This window comes from Bidens hawaiensis, unplaced genomic scaffold (assembly GCF_021521415.1).
Source record: "Bidens hawaiensis isolate Kalapana, Puna unplaced genomic scaffold, B.hawaiensis_p1.1 tig00004474_1, whole genome shotgun sequence".
NCBI lineage: Eukaryota > Viridiplantae > Streptophyta > Magnoliopsida > Asterales > Asteraceae > Bidens > Bidens hawaiensis.
This window is the reverse complement of record NW_027491269.1, coordinates 1,992,142-2,012,651: the sequence shown is the minus strand read 5'-3', so window position 1 is coordinate 2,012,651 and position 20,510 is coordinate 1,992,142. Positions and strand designations below refer to the sequence as shown.

Below are 20,510 nucleotides of genomic sequence, written 5' to 3'. Positions count from 1 at the left end.
TATGTATACCAGGAGTGAAACAAGTGTCCGTGCGCCAGTGGAGGATACTGATTTCTTTTCTGTAGAGGTAGGTCTTCACCAGGGGTCAGCGTTGAGCCCGTTTCTTTTTGCAGTAGTCTTGGATGAGTTGTCAAAGTCGATTCAGGGGACTCTCCCGTGGTGCATGATGTTCGCAGACGATATTGTGTTACTTGCTGAGAAAAAACAAGAGCTAAACATGAGGCTTGAGGAGTGGCGAACAACCTTAGAGACAAAAGGTTTAAAGATTAGCCGATCTAAGACGGAGTACCTCCACTGTGATTTTGGTGGGATAAACGACAATGAAGACGCACAGATCACAATTGAAGGGCAGGTGGTCCCGCAGGTAACGAAGTTCAAGTATTTAGGATCATTTGTACAGAGCGATGGGGAATTAGACAGTGACGTGACCCACCGAGTTCAGGTAGGATGGTGTAGATGGAAAGCAGCCACAGGTATATTGTGCGACAAGAGTTTCCCGACTAAACTAAAGGGAAAATTCTATAGGGTGGCAGTTAGACCTGCAATGCTATATGGAACAGATTGTTGGGCCATCAAGAAGGCACAAGTGCGGAAGATGGAGGTAGCAGAAATGAGAATGCTACGTTGGATGTGTGGGCACACAAGGCTAGACCGAATAAGAAACGTTGTGTTTCGCGAGAGATTAGGGGTGGCGAACATAGCAGACAAGATAAGAGAGGGGAGATTGAGATGGTTTGGACATGTAAAGAGAAGACAGACGACGAATCCTGTTAGATCCGTAGAAAACATTACTATAGAGAGGAGGAGGGGTAGAGGACGACCGAAATTGACTTGGGATGAGAGGATTAGGCATGATTTGATAGACCTAAACCTCTCCGAGGACATGGTTGAGGATAGGAATTCGTGGAGAAGTAGAATTAAAGTTAAGGATTTTTAGAGAGAATTGAATACCTTAGGGCTTAGACTTAACTTATTTACGTCACATACCATAATGGTATTTCCCTTACATATATTATTATTATTATTATAATTATTATTAGCTTTTATATAGCTGTTAAACTGTGATCTTATTATTAATATTATTATAATTATTAGTAGTTTTTATATAACTGTTAAACTTTGATTTCCTTTATTTTGCTTCATACACATGTACTTAGAGCCGAGGGTCTCTCTGGAAGCCACCTCTTTATTTCTTTGGATAGAGGTACGATGTGCCTACATCCCACCCTCCCCAGACCCTACTTATAGCTTTGCTGTCGGTGGGATTTTACTGGGCATGATTGATTGATTGATTGATGAAACCGAGCCATTACATCTTCTTCATTTACTTTATCAAACGTTTCTCTTTTGACCGCAAACTAAAGCATTGTTCAAATACTCATTATCCATTTGATTGCGCAAGTCCGTCTTGATAAGCTTCATTTTAGAGAAACATCTTTCAACGGTTGCAGTTGCAACCGGTAAAACCAATGCTAGCTTCAATATTCGATAAACCAAAGAAAAAGTTGTGTGTTTTCCAGTTTCCACCATTACACGAGCAAGATCACCCATTCCACCCAGTTTTGCAAAATTAGCATCTTCCTTTAAAGTGTAATAAAAGGTTGTAAGATCACCCGGAATACACCCTTTTTCTTCGTTAGTAAAATCATTCGGATGCATCTTTGAAAAATCCACTATCTTAGATATGTCAAACTTGGAGAACGAATCACAAGGATTTAAACCCGACATATTTTCTAACAAAGTAGTTGAGACCTCACTAAATCTATTTCCAAGTTCTTGAATTTGCATATCCAAGACCGTGCTATAAACTTCAACCTCAAAATGATGTCGATTAGTAAAAACTTCAACCTCAAAATTATTTGGGCTTTGGCTTTTGATTAGGTTTAAAACATATGTTTGGTTGGGCTTAAAATCTTAGCGGTAACGTTTTTTTTTTTCCAGCCGTAACGAAACACGAAAATCGACAAAATTTTTATTTTTTTACGCTACCCGTAAAAAGTTGAGCCGTAGCGGAGGCTACGGCTCAAGTATATGTATGTCCGCCCCTGATATATATATACATATATATATATATATACATATATATATATATATATATTATGACCTAAGATATTTTTAACGTCTAGTTAATGTATATTTGCGTACCAGAAAGCTGACGACGATTCAATTTATTTGTGGCACATTTGGATGGCATCTACACAGCATTACAAGGCTACGTTCGTGGTGATGGACTCCACGATGGGTAATGGTTGGCCTTTTAAGTTATAAATTTTTTTTTCCTTTGGTTAAAATGAGACATTCATAAAAAATTATATATTAAAACTTTTATAGTTTCATTTTTTTAAGAATATGTTTAAAATATATAAAAAATTCATTAGTTTTAAACGGTTGCAATTCCCCTTATTAAAGGTCACTAATCTTAAATTTTGTTTCATTTTATGTATATAATAGATAAAAATCATGGGTTTGATAGCCGTTATGTATATATACATAGAAGATCAGGGGCGGAACTACGGTTTGAGCCTAGGGGTCGGCCGTACCCTGTGATAAAATAAGATTTAGTGTTATATATACGACAAAATCTTGACCGACCCCTGTGAAATATCAAGAAAAGAAGAAAAGACAAAAAGTAGAAGAAAAAATATTGCCGGAAAGATTTCCAGCAATGTAAAGTTACAGCGGGAGCTAAGAAATTGATTACGGGAAGAAGAAGATGCTAATTAATATTTTATTAAATGTGCACTTATTGTCAACACACTTTCTCTAGGGTTTGCCTAAATGTATCTCTCTGGTTGTTTGTCATACCCCCCACCCCGGTTGGAAAAACCAATTTCATATTAACCCTTGAAATCATATAATTACCAAATTAGCACAAAAGTAAGGATTTAATATTATTTTTTTTACAAGTTGCGTTTTCTTTTTATGATTTCGAGTTTAGGGTTTTGGGTTTCGGTTTTAGGGTTTAGGGTTCGGGTTAGGGTTTAGGGTTCGGTTTCGGGTTTCGGGTTTAGGGTTTCGGGTTAGGTTTCGGGTTTCGGGTTTAGGGTTCGGTTTCGGGTTTAGGGTTTAGGTTCGGTTTCGGGTTTAGGGTTTAGGGTTTAGGGTTCGGTTTCGGGTTTAGGGTTTAGGGTTCGGTTTCAGGTTTAGGTTTTAGGGTTTAGGGTTTTGGGTTTCAGGTTTAGGGTTTTTGGTTTATTTTGTAAAAGATAAAATGGTAAAATAAGGATATTATTCTACTAAAAATTTAAAAAAGATATTATAAATATTTATGATATTAATATTAAAAAAATAAATTAATAGTAATACTCTATAGTTTTTAATTTGATATATGTAGTGGAGGTTATCAAATGAAAAGTAATGTTGTAGGGACTAATATGTATATAAATAATGTTAAGTGCTAATTGTAATTTATGTAATAAGTTCAGAGGGAAGTATATTTAGTAAAAATGGAGTAAGGTGGGTACGTTTAGCGGCACCATTTTCTCTATCTTTTTGTCTTTTACAATAATTTAATTTTTTTTTTCTTTCTTATAGTACATAGAGTTTCTTGAGTTACTCAAGTTTTTTAGCTTTTCTTTTATGTTTTTTTTACATTATTATATTATCTTGTAATTTTATCTCTTTAGTTTACACGAAAAATACTATGTGTATATATATAACTTTTTGGCTTTATCTTTGTTTTTATATATAAAACAAATAAAGTTTATTTATGATTTTTATAGCATGCGTAAATAAGTGGGTTTTTTTGTATCGACTCAGGGTTTTGTTGTCTCAATGCACTTTGTGATTAACTTAATTTTGTTTTGTATCTATAACCTTATTTTGTTTTATCTTTCTTTTTATGTAACCCGATCCGAAGATACCGAAAAATTTTCAACGATAGACGACCGATTGCTAAAATTTCCGACCCCTGTAAAAAAATTTTCTGAATCCGTCAATGTAGAATATGAGTTGTAAACCAAACATGCTATAGGTGGTCTGGTGGTGTGTGTTCCTTTGTTTCTATCTTCCTACCTGGGTTTGATTCTTGCAGCATCTAGGTTTTCTTTGTTTTTTATTTGGTTTTGTTCGATTATTTTATAATACATGTAAGTTACGTTTCAATTGCTAAATTAGTTGTAAATCGGTTTTTAAGTTAGTACTTTAAGATTATGGATTTTAAATAATAACTGTATTTTAGTTATATAATAAAAGAAATCAACGAACCAAACATGTATTGAAGTTATTTCAGACATAATACAACTGGATTTGTTGTTTTTTCTTGATGGTATCGTCACGAACCTAATGATACCTAGGGTATATTTAGCAAAACTAGCTGGTAGTTGTAGCTGGAAACTGTTAGTTGTAGCTGGAAACTGTTAGTTGTAGCTAGTAGTTGTAGCTTTTTAGATATATTTAGATGTTTGACAAACTATATTGAGCTTTTAATAAAATGTATAAAATGGCATAACTAAAAAATAATATTAATTGTATTTATTTTGAAATGTTATTTAAGTAATTTAAAATACTAAAAACTTGTAGCTTTTTCTAAACACTACTAATAGGAGTTTTAATCTTGAATTTTTTTTCTCATGACCTAAAAGCTTTAAGCTCCTTCAATCGAACAAGAAGTTTAATTGAGCATGAGCTTTTTCTTAAAAGTTAAAGTTAAAAACCCCTAAAAGCTCTCAACCAAACATACCCGATACACATACTAAATTTGTGTAGATGTGTTGCCGCATCACCCGCATTTTTGTTTCTTTTATTTTTTAATTTGTTTTGAATACTTTAACGTGACAAAATTACCTTTTGGGTCAAGTTTTGGTATCGTAACGAACGTAGCTGATACTGACCGAATTCGCTTTGACTCGTAGCTGATACAACCCGTGTTGCGCCAGGTAAAAACCTAGTTTATATTAAATTCATACGGCTATATTTCTCTTAGCAAAACCACACAATCTATCTTTTATTTTTCTTTGCACTTTAAACTTTTTTAATCTTAATGTTTCTCTCTTTTCTTTCCATTGGTCCTCACACAATCATGAGCACAACAACATGGTCACAATGAATTTTAAACAATACCTAAATCCTTTAATAATCAAATTCGACATGATTAGTGGAACACATACTATATTTATGTTTCGTAATAGTTTGATTTATGTAATAATTAATTAGTTTATTTGTTCTTTTTTCCTTTATAATCATGTAATATTCAAGCACACAAACCAAACACAGCATTTGAAGTTTGTGGATGGTGCCGCTGAATTTGAAACATTTAGGGAAACTTCGAAGAAGGTGGGCATGCTTGTTGTGTTATGCACTACATCTCACCAAAACTGTGCACGGAAAACAAGTACAACAACCTATATCCATTCAAAAAATCTTAAATTAACCTCATCAATTATTTATTTATTATCAGATAAAAAATGCTTTAACGATACTACGATGACTTTCTTTATTAATTTACTGGTTCAAGTCTCGTTCATAACATAATGTGGTTCGCGAGTCACAATGGGCCTTCAGGCGATAAGTTTCCCTTTAAATTGATGGTTGGCTAGATCACTCGTGCTGTTTGTGATTGTGAGTGTATATCACCATTTACCAAAGTGTACCCAAGTCTCCGGACTTTGTTGGACTTTCAAAGAAAAAGTTTATTTATTTAACTTCTTTCTTTTTTCACACTTCTTAATCTCAGTTTACGTGTACGTTTAAATACATTCAATCATTTCCACCTTTTAATTTATTCTTATGATAATAATGACTAGGTTGAGCATCAACATAATATAAAAATCAAAAACGTTTATTACTTCACCTAATATTTAAAAAATTATTTTATATATTTGTTTGATAGTTCTGCAATATGTTATAGTCTTTGTTTATCTTTAGGTTGTTTTAGACGCATGCATTAAGGAGCTTTATAAAGAAAAATTGGATTTTAAAAATCTCAACTTAGTGCAGTTGATCGATAATAATTTCAACTTTAAAAATAGCCGTCACTGGTCCCAACTTTCATACTATTTGTTTTCATTTGACCTTCGTTAAAAAAAATTAACGACGTTAAGTTTTTTTCAAATTTCAGATTGATATTTTAGGGCTTTTTATCAGAATGAGAATATGAATCGATTGATGTAAAACTTAACTCGAAATGACGCTTTAAACAGTTTGATTTTTGTTAATTAAAAGTTTAAACATCATAATTGAAGCATCCTTTAATCGTTTGGACCACCGTTTGATGATAAGTTTAACATCAATCGACTGTATCCTCATTCCGATCAAAGCTCTAAAATATCAGTTTGAAATTTGAAAAAACTTAACGTCGTTAAGTTTTTGTTAACGGAGGTCCAATGAACACAAATAGTGTGAAAGTTGGGATTAGTGACAACTATTTTCAAAGTTGGGATTATTATCGGCCAACTGCGTTAAGTTGGGATTATTAAAATCCAACTTTCCTATTATAAATAAATGAAAGTTTAAACTCCATCCATATCTATACTATATATAATGAGTGAAAGATGGGCAAATTAAGACGGTGGATTTTAAGGGATTTACAATTATTTAAGCAGATGGTACAACTACAAAGAGGGAAAAAGTGGTAATTGCATACTTAAATATCACGTGTTTTACATCTTTGTCAATGATAGTTACCATCTTAGTCCTTCAACTTTATTCATGTTTTTGTAAATTTAGAGAATAATTATAAATTTAACCTCTATCTTTTGCATATTTACTATTTTTAATTTCACTTTTAACCCAACTACTCCCACGATTTTCAAACGGTCATAACTTTTTCGTACGACAATATTTTTAAAACAAAATTGTACTATAAAAATGAGCGTTTAATTCTCTTTAATTTGAGTATGATATTGTCATAGTTTGTTTAAGTTATAAAAATGACAATTTTTGTGGTCCAATTTTGATGGTTTTGGGTTAAACCATGAACCAAATCATTAGTAATGATATTTTGTCGTCGAAAACTGAACCAAAACGTTGAAAATTGAAACCAACCAAAACGAATCATTATCAACGATTTGGTTCCGATTTGGTTTGTACTTTGATATCAGTTTGAGTTTAAAATAAGAATGATTAATCCAAATATATCAATAAACGTACGGTTTCACGTTTTTAAATAAAACAATAAACGCCCATAAATCTATTACATAATTACTAAGGTCTGTGTTTCCCGCTGCATCGCACGGGCACCCGTCTAGTATATGACAATATACGACAGGATAATCTAATATGTGTAACAATATTTGTGTTGTCGCTTATTTATCATACTGCATGCGATTGTCATCTATACAATACATATCAAGTTCATACAATTGTCATCATTGAATATATAAAATTGGTTCTTTGTTTAACACGCACATGTATATATGTGTATTTATAATTGTATATATTTACTAAGATATGACCTTAAATTTGATGATATTTATATGACTAATTAGTTGACTGTTAATTACTACAGAAATGCTGTATTATATTTTTCAGTCATTACCATTTTTTAACAATATTGGTGATATTTCATTAAGAAAAAAGTTAATATAAACATGTGATTTAGAATCAACACATACCTATCTTTGTACGTAAATATGATTTTTTTTGTTAATTTATAATAAGTTAAGTATTTATTAAGAAACCCCATGGTGTGACTGAGAGATATTAAATAAATAATTTAAGTTAGAAGTTGGTAAAGTAAATAAAATAGACACGTAAAGTAAATCTACATCATCATCTAGAGAAGTATATATGAGTAATGTGCTGGCCCCACTCGTCACGAAATCACAGACGAATAAAGTAAAACATAAATAGTTTCACTTTACAATTTCATTCATTTTGTGTTCTAAAGCATGGGTGATCGTATTATTTTAACTTATCATAAATATCACAATTTACAACATCTCCACAATTTTAACGCCCAAGAGACGCATTCAATGAAAGATCAAGAAATATAATGACCAATTGTTACAAGTATATAAACAAACCGGTGGAAGTATTATTAAAAATTATGGATAAACTTATGTTAGGTATAATATTAATATGAGTAAAATAATATGAGATGTGACCAGAGAGGCAATGCAAGTAATTGACTAGTTTTAATGTGTAAATAGTAAACACGTACGAATTCATAGATCTAGTATATATATTTGATATCTTTCTGAATCGGACTCTTTCACTTTAAACTAGTATTTCCTTTAGACTATGGGGGTGTTTGGCGGGCCAAGCTTATATTTTTGTGTTTATGCTTATGTCTTTTTGAAGCTTACAGCTTATTTTATATCATTTGATAAGCCTTTTTTAAGTGTTTGGATTAGCTTATATTTTATAAGTTGATTATACATCTTAATAAATTGTTAAATCCATCATTTTTAATTTGTTATAGTAATAAGTTACTTCAATATTATTAATCCATCACCATTTGAAGACAAATGAGTAATTTGCCTCCTTAAACAAATAAGCTAAAAAACCATCTTCAAATAAGCTTCTACAAATTAGCTTATATAAGCTTATAAGCCTAAGCTAAAAAAGCTAAACCAAACACCAAATGAAGCTTATTTTATAAAAAAAAACTAAAAAAGCTATAAGCTTTGTTAAAAAAGCTAGGCCAGACACCCCCTATGTGTAGTGGATGGGCTACATAATGGGGCGTTTTGCGCAATGTGACACCCAGTTAGCAAATGATATGTTTTTATTTTTGGAGTGTAATGGTGTTGTAGCCTAATATATATATTACACCCACACAACATATTAAATTAATAATATTCTCCACACCAAATCGCCGGACAAAAATTTGTCGCCCCCCCCCCCACACACACAAAATCGCCCCTTTTGTAGCCGGGATCGGTGTTCGCCACAAATATCGCCCCATTTTTCTTGTTTTGTCACCCTACTACAAGTGGCCTTATACTCCAACTTAACCTTACTCTCCTAATAAACAAAAAACCATCTAATACAACATGTCTTTTTCTAGCTCATTTTAATCTTATGTGGCAATTTTCTAATCCCGCAAATTGTTTTCATTTAACACCAAATTAAACATTTGGATTCTCCATATTTAATTAACATTATCATTTAAACTGTCATTTCAAAAACTTATTATGTGTGCTTCAAAATCCAAAATCTAATATGATATTGAAAACTCTGATAAGATGGAGATTGATCAGACGCTGAATAATAGTAAATTTGACATTATTAAACAATTACGTTTACTTCGTTTACCTCTTAATAAGGATTGGAATTTATTTGTTAAAAAATTCTTATGAGAATATTTGAAGAATTCGTTGGCCGTTCAAAAAAATAATAATAATTCAGTATAGAAATGTTTGATCATCTTGTTACAATAGTACATAAAAAGTTAATTTTAAAATGGTTAAATGTGGTTTACATAACGATTTCAAAACTGTATTAAACGTCGCGTTGCAAAATGTATTTAAAAGGGTTTAGAAACCGGTGTAAAATGGTATATATCTAAAAACAACACTTTAAAAGCCGGTGTAAAATGGTACACAAAACAACGCTTCAACATAAAAGACGCTTCTTTGTAGTAAAAAAAATATCGAAAAGACTGTTGTAAATGATTTAAAAAATAACGTTTCTTTGGCTATATCAAACAATTCTTCTACACATTTGTCATTTTTTAAAATTAAATTTATATTTGTATTACCAGCGTATTGTAGTAACTAAAAGCCCAAAATCCAATCTATATACATAAAACACTTACATTTATACAAAACTTGTCTAACCTATAAATAAAATCTAAATAAATATATATACAATGTTATTTTATATCCCCACATTTCTTAAATGTTTTCTAGACAGCATTCTTAAAATCTTCAAAATCGTATATGCATATTTTTCAACAATTTGAACAAGAAGCCATATTTCATTCCCTTCTTCTAGTAATACTTTGTCCATCTTTGGTTCAACTAAAGACAAAAATAACAAATGTCAATTCCACCAAAAAAAGGAATACTATAATATTCATCAAAACAAGGAAACCAACTCTATAATATATGTGAAAATGGATCATTTAGCCGTTTACATGAGACTACAACTTTATTATAGTAGGTATTGATTCAAGCATTTTATCATACAATTAGTGTGCATTAGTAGTTACATATGAAACAAACATTTTTAAGGTACAATATATATGAACATAATACATAAAAGTTACAACACGTAATAAATTCCGTTTGTCTATAACACAAATTAGTGTATGTGAAAGTTATTTTGTGTGGCTCAAATTGTAAAGGATTAGAAAAAAAGCCGTTTTAACATTGTTCAAAACAGACAATGTTGACCACTAACATCTCCTTTACATTGTGTAACGATATATAATCCCCATTTATGTTATTTATCAAACACTTTGTGTGCATTATATTTTCCTTTAATTGTATGTTTTTTTCATTATCAAATAACTCCAAAAACAATATATCACTCTCTTTTTTTAATATTAATTATCCAAGCGAATAAAACTTCAAAAGGTGAAAGAACGAGATGCATACCTATATTGAATTATTACGGAAAAAGCTTCTTCCTTTAATCAACTAATTTATTTAGCGAATGAAGGCAATCACTGAATGGATATGTAATCACGTAACTAAAGCAGATATATAACAATCAACAAGCTCACCATAACGATGTCCCTATACATATGCAATATTCCAATCGGTAAACATAAGCACAAAATAAACAAATCATTACTAATACATAAAGTAAACTGATATTTACAACTTTAACATAAAAAAATCAAGCCTGATAAACCCAAACTAAAATTATATACACAATCAACGAAGTATACCTTGTTTTAAACAAATTTCAATAGGCGCATATGCAATTTGAAGAGTGGATTAAGAGAAAGAGAGAGAGAACTTGAGAAAGTCATATTTAAAGGTTAAAGATGGAAAATAAAATTTATGAAAATTTTTAAATGAGAGAAATGAAAGCACTATACATTAGTGGGAAGGAACCTCAATATTTTAAACAACGCTACATACAATAAGTTCAATAAACAAAAGTAGTTTTCTCTTATTTACAACAGTATACAATAGTGGGAGGGAACCTCAAATATTTAAACAACACTAGTTTTCACAAAACAACCTGCTTTTCAATAATTTCATTAAACAACGCTTGTTTCTTCTTATGTACAACGGTATCCAATGGTGGGAGGGAACCTCAAAACTTTAAACAATGCTAGCTTTTAATAAACAACGTTACTTTACAATAAGTTCAACAAAACAACGCTAGTTTGCTTCTTATCTACAATGGTGTGAGGGAACCTCAAAACTTTAAACAACGCGAGTTTCAATGAACAAAGCTACTTTTCAATAAATTCAAAACGTTAGTTTCTTTCTTATTTACAACGGTATTCAGTTGTGGAGGAACCATCAACATTTTAAATAACGCTAGTTATCAATAAACAACGTTACTTTTCACTAAGTACAATAAACAACGCTAGTTTCTTCCTATTTACAACAGATTTAGAAAATTGTTCTTTTTAAAACGATGAATTACATCTTATTCAACAGTGTTGTAAAACATTTTTATGACCGGTATTAATAGACGTTTTTATAGTAGTGCTAAATTAATAAGTTAGAACAAAGAATTACAAATTTATGTATGACAAGAGTCTACAGATTGTAATTTGTAAGTATATTTTATTATGTGTCGCGTAACATAAATAATTAAACTCGTAATGAACATTTTGCATAACATAAAGAATTAAATATCCTTTTACGTGTGCACTCTACTAAAAACGAGTCACTCACATGATACCATTACTTTTATATATATGTTAAGCATTGGTTTATTACTACAAAATACAAAGCTACTTTAAGAAAATGCCAACATCCATCTTTCTAGAAATTGATAATATGGGAGGCGACATTTTTGTCGTAATTTTGCACCTTGAATTTAAGTATGACCAAATATATGTTATTTGTAATTTTATGATATGAACTGAAAATGTTTGTTTTATTATCACCCGTGTAATACCCAGGATCTAACCTAGTAATTAGATAAAACAGAAAGGTTCTATTAATTGAACAATAAGTGATATATGAAATTAGGCCAAATGATTGTATTTAGGCATCAAATTGAGCCGTTCAACAAAAAAGGTATCGAATTGACACAAAAGGTTGGAGTGAAATGTCACAGTGTAATAGAAACAATTATGGTAGTTGGTGTAACCGTTGTAGACTGCAATTACATTCGGTATCAGAAAGCGTACATCGGTGGCAACCCCGTCGACCATCAACCTTCACTGTTTCTAATAAACTTAAAAGTCACTATCGACCTTAAGTTTAACAGTGACTTGTAATTTTCAAAAATCTTTTCCAAGACACTATTTTACTTTCATGTCGATCCAATGCATTTTTGCACATCCTAACAGGCTAGACCCGTGAGCCTGCTAGGTGATGCCCCTAACTCGATAAAGGTTGATGCCACGTTGAACCCCTTAGGTTTTTGAAGCCATAGAGGTTCACTGATACCAAAGACCCAATAGTCATCAGCTCTTTGCTTCATACCTAATGGAAGAGGATAAATAACATGTAGTCTTGGACAATGTAACTTGTACTCATGTATACTATGAATTCTCATTAGTGCTACTAGTAAATTCCAATTACCAAAATTGTTTAATGACACTAAAATCAATAACAAAAACAAAACTTTGATACCTATTTGTTTGAGATTAATGATTCAGTTTAAAGGCATGTTCAACACAAAACACTTTTGAGCGAATAACTGTGGTGCCACAAACAATTTAGAAGAGGTGCTTTTAAGATAAAGTGAAAGAGAAAAAACGTGACACTCATGCGATTAAGTAACTTTGTATACTAGATAAAACAATAGATCGTAGTGTTTATACGGTTATCATAAATTACACTTAAAATTGTTGTGTAGGTAAATATATGCATCATAGTTTATACTTAGAATCTAGGAGTCGAGATTAGCTAACCAATTATTATCTGTTTATAATTTTTAAATTAATTAACACACCCCAATGTTTAGGCCATGTGGTATACTCTAACCCATCTTAATTCCACATAAGCTCCACATCACTTATTTTTTTCTCTTTCACTCTATGTCATCCAAAGGAAATGGTTTAACCCATTTAACACATAATTAATATAACAAATCAATTAGTAATTAATACATAATTAATACAAATTGTTCCTTTTAACCCGTTAAAAGCATAACACATGGGTCATTTTAATACACTTAACACAATTGGGGAGTGACTTAATCCATTTCTAAAGTGCCATGACACTTTAACCTATGTAAAAGTTAGAGTTACCCCATAGCCTTATGTATATATATATATATGTGATGCTTTATTTTTAATATCAAACGAAAATACAATGAATTAATAAAAACTATTGAAGTACTAATACGAAAATATCAGATTTATTTATGTTAGGTATAATGGAAGTAAAATAATTGAGATGTGACTAGACAGTCTAGCCTGGCATGCATACGCAATTGACTTGTTATTTTTTCTATAAAAGAAATGTTCAATGCATATTTTTTTTGAGTATAACGTAAACGGAAGATCTAGAACACCGGCCATTAAACTTGTTACCTTAGACTAAGGGGTGTGGGGCTCCAGTGGATAAGAGGGGTGTTGGAGCCCCTGGCCCCTGGTGTGGAGAGGCTCCAGCAGGGGCTCCAGCGAATTTTTTTTTTGTTTTTTTTATAAATATATTCAAACAACATATTATTAAAAAAACACATAAATTATTAAAAAAAACACCTATTAATAAAAAAACACATTAATATCTAAAATTCAATTTTTTTTAATTTAATAATGAGCCAACGGCTCTTTTTGCTAAAAAAGAGGCATTTTTATGTTGTAAATTAAAAACACAATTAATATATAAAAACAACATTAATAAAAAAAATACATTAATAACTAAAAATTAAAAAACCAACAAAAAAAATAAAATAAAAATTAAAGTACTAAAAAGAAACATTCTTCTTATTCTTCGGCTTGGTCTTCTTCGATCAACCTCTTTCGGATACGTTCCTTTTGCTTTTCCATTAGCATTTGATCGACCAGATGGAGGTGACTGAAGTCTTTAGTAAGAAAGTCCAAATCTCTCATTCGAGTTTTTTCCTTTTTGTCATAAGAGACCACCTCCATGGTTTTGTTGAATTTATTGAGGGATTCAACAAGATTGGTGATGTTTACGGCTTCCCCCTCAGCCGGTTTTTTCCCCTTGGCGTCCCTTCCCAATGGCCGCCTCCTCGGTGGTGAAGACGTTTCCTCATCCGCAATGTTTAGGTTGAATCTAACGCGGCAATCCGACCCTGTTGAAGTGCTATGCGCTCCAGACGAACTAGTTTTAGTCCGTTTCGGCCCTACTTCCGCATCCAAGTCCGGCGCCACCAGCTCAACCCACTTGGAACACTTTTTCAACCTGTCCCACAACTTTAAATCGTCCCACGTCTTCACCACCCCATACCTCCGCAAACACTCCTGCTTCCACTATTCGACCGTGAAATTGTAAACCGCCAAATCATCACTGCCACTTGGTCTCATACGACCGTTGTTCCTGTTGAAAAGATTAGTAAACAAGCCGACAAATTTTCTGATTTCGGACCACCGACCCGAAATCATATCGGCGTTCCGCTCTATACTCCCAACGAGCATGTGGAACGTCTCTCTAACCTTTGTCCAAAAAATCTTTCTCTATTGGTAGTCGGCTGCAAAATGAATAAATAAATTAGATTTCCATTTAACTTTTTTATTAAAAATCTAAAATAAAAACGTTAAAACAATTACCGCAATGCCGATCCTCAGAAATGACTATCCAAACCCGACACAAGGCTTCATTCTCATCCGATGACCACGGAGTGGTTTTCCGTTTCGTCGTCGGAGCCGGAGCCGGAGCCGGTTCCGACCCGTCCGTTGCAACTGGTTTTTTCCGGTGGACGCGTCTTTTTGGTTCCGGAGCTTCACCTTGTGATTTTTTTGTCTCCGGAACAACAAAGTTAGGAGACGGTTGTGTGTTGGATGGTTGAAAGCCGGATGATTCTTGCGGCTCCGAATAAAACATCGGTTGGTGCGGTGAGAAACCCATAAACGTGTTCAATGAATCGCCGTCAAGATAATCTGAATCAAGGTTTGGGAACCAATTTCCAGCCATTTTTTTAAAAAAAAGTTGAGAAGATGAATTGATTTTGGGTGAAGGTTTGAAGTTTTGGTATAAAAATGGGTTAAATGGAGTATAGTTTATATAGAAAATATTTTTTTTTTGTTTTTTTCGGCTGGTCAAAAGGCCCAACGGGTGAAAAACCCTCAAAAATTGTGCCCTCCTCTCTCTCTTCTCCCGCTACCATGCTCACGGCTATCTCTAGCGCTCCTCTAGCGCCCCGTTGGTATGGTATTAGCGCCTGGGGGCGCGAGCGGAGGGGCTCTAGCGCCCCCTTTGAAGCCCCCACACCCCTCAGTCTTATAAATAGTTAAGGATTATGAAATTCTTTATATATGACTTAAAGTTATAAAAGTGATGTTTTTGCATTAATCTACAACTTAATTGGCGCAAAATCTTGTTCTACGCCCATGAGCATAAATCTTGAATTTTTTTTTAAAATGGAGTTTATTTAAAAAAAAAGGGAAATAGAGAAAGTAAAAAAAAAAAAAAAGGCAAATGATGTATCCTCTGCTGGCAGCAGAGGATCAAGAAGAACTAGTTTGAAATTATAGTAGGATCCGTCATTGGCAGGAGATGATCGATCATTGAGAGCTAATCCTTCGCTGCCAATGGCGGATTAAGAGGAACAAGTTTCAAACCCCATTTTTGTTCCGTTTTCTTCCATTAACTTCAAACCCTCACCTAACTAAATTTTGTTTTTTTACCTGCTGTCTTCAAATTACGGGTGTCGGGTCAAACTTCTAGGCGAAGTTTTACCGTCTGTAATTCCGGGTGTCGGGTCAAAGATGACATGTTGACCCGTCTTAGAATACTAATAAATGAGGTGATGTCCGGATTGGATTAGGATAAATTACTTTTCGGGTTTTTTGACCAAAAGGGAAAATATAGCGAGGCGTTACTTTCGGCTAACAAAAGGGTAAATAAAGATGGAAAAATTACCGGGGTTTTGTGCTTTTTACACGTGTCGAGTTCCGAGCTTCAACACGCGATGTTGGTCTAACGTATGTCTGAGCAGGCAGTGTTAAATAGCCTTACAAAAGTGTCATATTTGAGGCATGAACTTAAAAATGGTTTAAATGGGATTAAGTTTATTGAGGATTTATTAGATTCACTCGAGTTGTGTGAAGAACAGAGGCGTAATTTGCGTAAAATAGAAGAAAACGGAACAAAAACGGGGTTTGAAACTTGTTCCTTTTAATCCGCAATTGGCAATGAAGGATTAGCTCTTAATGATTGATCCTCTCCTATTAATGGCGAATCCTACTCCATTTTCAAACTAGTTCTTTCAAATTCTCTGCTGCCAGCAAAGGATACACCATTTGCCTTTTTTTGACTTTCCCCATTTTCTTTTTTTTTTTAAATAAACTTCATTTTGAAAAAAATTCCATAAATCTTGCTAAGTTTTGCGTCTAGTGACACATGTTCAATTGCAATTAGTTTTTAATATGATATACAAACGTATATAATACATACATTTATAATTTAGGGAAAAGACTAATGACTACTTTATTTTATATCTTTTGAACGATAAACAAAAGTCTGCCCGATCAGGTACATTCATTGACAACATGGCTCTTATGCCTGCAATCCGAGATATCATTAGTAACATGACTCGTTAACAATTCCAGATGAAAACCAATCACATAACATTTTGTTATAAACGAGACTCGAACCAGCAACCTCACTTAAAAGAAAATAATTGATGTACATTTAGAACACCGCTACTTTGGTTTGTTTTTATTTTAATAACAAGTCAAATTGATATCTTTTAAGAAAAAACCAAGGTAAAATTTTCTATCAATTCTTATATAAGTAACATAACTTATAACTAAGATTTTATGTCATTTATAAGTTAAGAAAAATAGTTTAATAACAGGGATGACTGACACGTGGAGATGACATTCTCTATTGTTTGTTTCCAGAACACTCTCATCTTCTTTATAAAGGACACTGAGCTAGCTTATTCTATATACATACATTCACATTTCCCATACAAACATAAAACCTTAATTCGTGTGTGTAGATAAGAGGTCCATCAATGGCTAAGGGGTTGTCTTCATCTTCATCTTCGGAGCAGTTACCTTTGCTGTCACTGAATCATGTGTCGTTCATCTGCAAATCTGTAACTCGATCAGTCAAGTTCTACGAGGATGTTTTGGGATTCGTCCTCATCCGACGTCCTTCCTCCTTCGATTTCGAAGGTGCTTGGTAAGTGCTCATATTTACATGTTGCTCCAAGCACAAGTTTACGTTCGTGTATATGCACATATACATATAATATATAAGAAATTTCATACGTATATCTCTAATTTTTAAACTTTCAAAACTACGTATTTTCTCAAACAATGTTTAAACAAAAAGTTATGATATGCACTAAAAAGTTGTGTTTTGAGGAAACATATAATTTTGCAAGCTTATTACGGGACATATGTAATTTCCTACACGTTTTTATATCACATTTAATTTGATTCATCATTTAATTATGCATTTATTCATGTTTATGGTTATGTATAGTGACGAAAGTAGGACTTTTTTGAAGATCACAATTGTTTTATATAAATCTTTATATCGATAAATAAGGATGTTTTATCGAGTCAGATAACCAAAAAATCTTTTTAACTGATTAACTCAGGTACTTGGCTATTTTGGGTTTATACACGAAATATAGGGTTTTGGATTTGGTTTGTTTCGTTTGGTTTTTCTGAAACTGATTTCAATTTCAATTGGTGGTTTTTTAAGAAAGGAATGGTTTCCACAAATTCTTTTGATGTTATAACTTTTTTTTTTGAGCGACTAAATTTTTGCATTTTTAAAAAATTGAACTAATTACCTTCTATTTTACACGTTAACCATTTTATAATTATTCCATCAAAGTGAACTTGACATTTTGATGTTATAAATTAGATATGCAAAGTAAAAATATAAAGAAAACAAAATACTTTAAAGGGTATGCCCGCCCTTGTTTATGTAAAACATTTATGAATCGTTATTATGCTGTCGAGAGTTCATTTCATTAGTACCTTTTAAATTTCTACCACAAAAGCATCCAAGAAGTTTATAAAATTTGTTAAGAAAAAAACTAAAGACGTGAAGGCGTCCAAATAATTTATGAATCATCAGACATGTCGAGTTCAAAAAGGTTTATGAATAATTACATATTTACGACCTTAGTTTTTTCTATCCTTAATTAAATACTTGATTTCCTTATCACATGTTTCTTTTTTTTGTTTTTTCTCTTTTAAGGTTTGTGGATAAATACAATTATTTTTTTTATTCTTTGATAATAATAATAATGACATCTTTTAAGTTACAACATGTTCATATGCATTTTGGTTGACGATTCATATATTTAAAGGGCATATATTTAAAGGGTGCAGGACTCTCTTCGAGAATTTAAATACTTCGAAAGCAAAAATAAAAAAAGTCCGTATTTTATTCCTAGCGTACATGTATAAACTTTTTATCGACCGGTTTATTATAAGTAGAAACCATTCTGATCATGTACTTATCTCATAAACCATTGCAAATAATCTTATTTTTAGCACAAAAAATATATATGTAATATGTATAAAAAAGTTTATGCCCCCAAACCTTATGTGCCTCGGCCGATGGTGCGGCTCCCACACCCATTAGCCTCCCCTAACAAGGTGGTTTAGTACTTTAGTTGTACCAACTTATTTTTACTATGGCCTGGTCCATTGTAGTCGCTACCAATTGTTGTTGTGTCACTAAAGCGTGTCGGGGAAGATTTTGCCATCTTATCAACACAACTTATAGTGAAAATTAAATTACACTCACACAATTATTTTAATTTTTTGATTCAAAAATTTACTGCAAGTCGTGATTGTATTTTCATTTTATACGCTGGACGTTTGTTCCAATTTTTGCCACGTCCATAAAGGTAAAACGTAAAATTGCGATAGGTTACCTACCAAATCAGAAATTAATAAATTCTTATGCGCAATTGTCATCAAACTTCTTTATATATACTTGAAGCATTAGTTGTGTATATATTCGATCATTTTGATGTGATCCAAGAGTTTTTAAAAATTGAAATGTAGGTAAATTAAGTATAGGGGATACATTATTATTCTATCACTAGGAAGATAGTATACTAAAATATGAACACCGACAAAAATATTGTGTAAACTGTAAACTAATGGAACAGAGGAAAGTACTATTTTGGCATACCTTATCAATACTTTTAAAAATATACTTGAAAATCAAGGAAACATATAATAAATTAAATATATAATATCCAAATTCAGAGAAGTATAGTATAACGTTGGAATGCATTCACTTCTTTTTTAAATGCTTATCCTGACATAATTTCCAAAATAATATTAGATCTAAAAATACACTGTGACACTCAGTTCTTAGACGTAAATATAACACGTATTTTTTTGACTAGTGTTACTTTACATAATTCACATGGAAATTGTTTTTGGATTATTAGTTCATGACGTTTATTTGTTCTAACATATATTATTTCTTTGTGATTAAACAGGTTATTCAACCATGGCATAGGAATACATTTACTAGAAATGGACACAGCTCCAGAAAAGAAAGCAGTGATCAATCCAAAAGACAACCACATTTCGTTTCAGTGCACAAACATGGATCTCATAATAGACAAACTGGAACAAATGAGCATCAAATATGTGACCGCCGTGGTCAAAGAAGGCGTTGTGGAGGTCAACCAGTTGTTCTTTCACGACCCCGATGGTTACATGATTGAGATATGCAATTGTCACGTTCTTCCTGTTCGTCCGATAAAAAACTTCCCGACCATCACACAAATCAACCGTTCAGATTCCTCGTTTTACGGTATCTTAGTTCCCGACAAGATTTAACAAATTTTATTTTGTGACATGCATAATTTGTTGTGTATTATTGCAGAGAAAGTAGTGGGATCAAAGAATCAGTTTTGTGGTGAGGATGAGGCGTTGATGATGGATAATTTGCTAGTTGATATGATGGGTATTTCATTTTGATTTAGATGTCTTTTAGTTTCACCAAGACACCAGTTTTGTCTACAATTGGTTTGTAATAATGGTCTTTATTTATATTTCATTTTTTTTAGTTGGAAACAGCGGATTTTAATAGTGTGCAATGTACGTGTGTATAGTGGTGGCTTTTTGAAAAAATTGTATTCGTATATTTTTCCTTGTATATTTTCTGGTTTCATCAATTAAATTGAAGAATTTTGTAATATATATGGAACGTACACAACCATTTGGTCATAATATCTGTAATTTGAACAACTTTGTACACACAACAAACAATGAGACTATCCGACTATATATGTGAGAACATGAAGCCTGGACCTACGGGTGTTAAACCATACGTAAGAGTTAAGACAATACCAATACA

The 20,510-nt window shown here is 32.3% G+C and overlaps 1 protein-coding gene across 1 annotated transcript; it reads left to right on the top strand.

Moving 5' to 3' along the window:
- Positions 1 to 17,039: 17,039 nt before the first annotated feature.
- LOC143626658 (glyoxylase I 4-like) lies at positions 17,040 to 20,264 on the top strand. Its single transcript, XM_077096660.1, has 3 exons — positions 17,040 to 17,345; positions 19,645 to 19,964; positions 20,037 to 20,264. The coding sequence occupies exons 1-3, from the start codon at positions 17,176 to 17,178 to the stop codon at positions 20,129 to 20,131; spliced, it is 585 nt and encodes a 194-aa protein (XP_076952775.1). The 5' UTR covers positions 17,040 to 17,175; the 3' UTR covers positions 20,132 to 20,264.
- The last annotated feature ends 246 nt before the right edge of the window (positions 20,265 to 20,510 follow it).

What these genes read in the sequence shown, in the direction of transcription:
- LOC143626658 (XM_077096660.1), top strand. Translation starts at nt 17,176, where the DNA reads ATGGCTAAGGGGTTGTCTTCATCTTCATCTTCGGAGCAGTTACCTTTG. An exon ending in TTCGATTTCGAAGGTGCTTG is followed by an intron (nt 17,346 to 19,644) that starts GTAAGTGCTCAT and finishes GTGATTAAACAG; the next exon opens with GTTATTCAACCATGGCATAG. An exon ending in TTCAGATTCCTCGTTTTACG is followed by an intron (nt 19,965 to 20,036) that starts GTATCTTAGTTC and finishes GTATTATTGCAG; the next exon opens with AGAAAGTAGTGGGATCAAAG.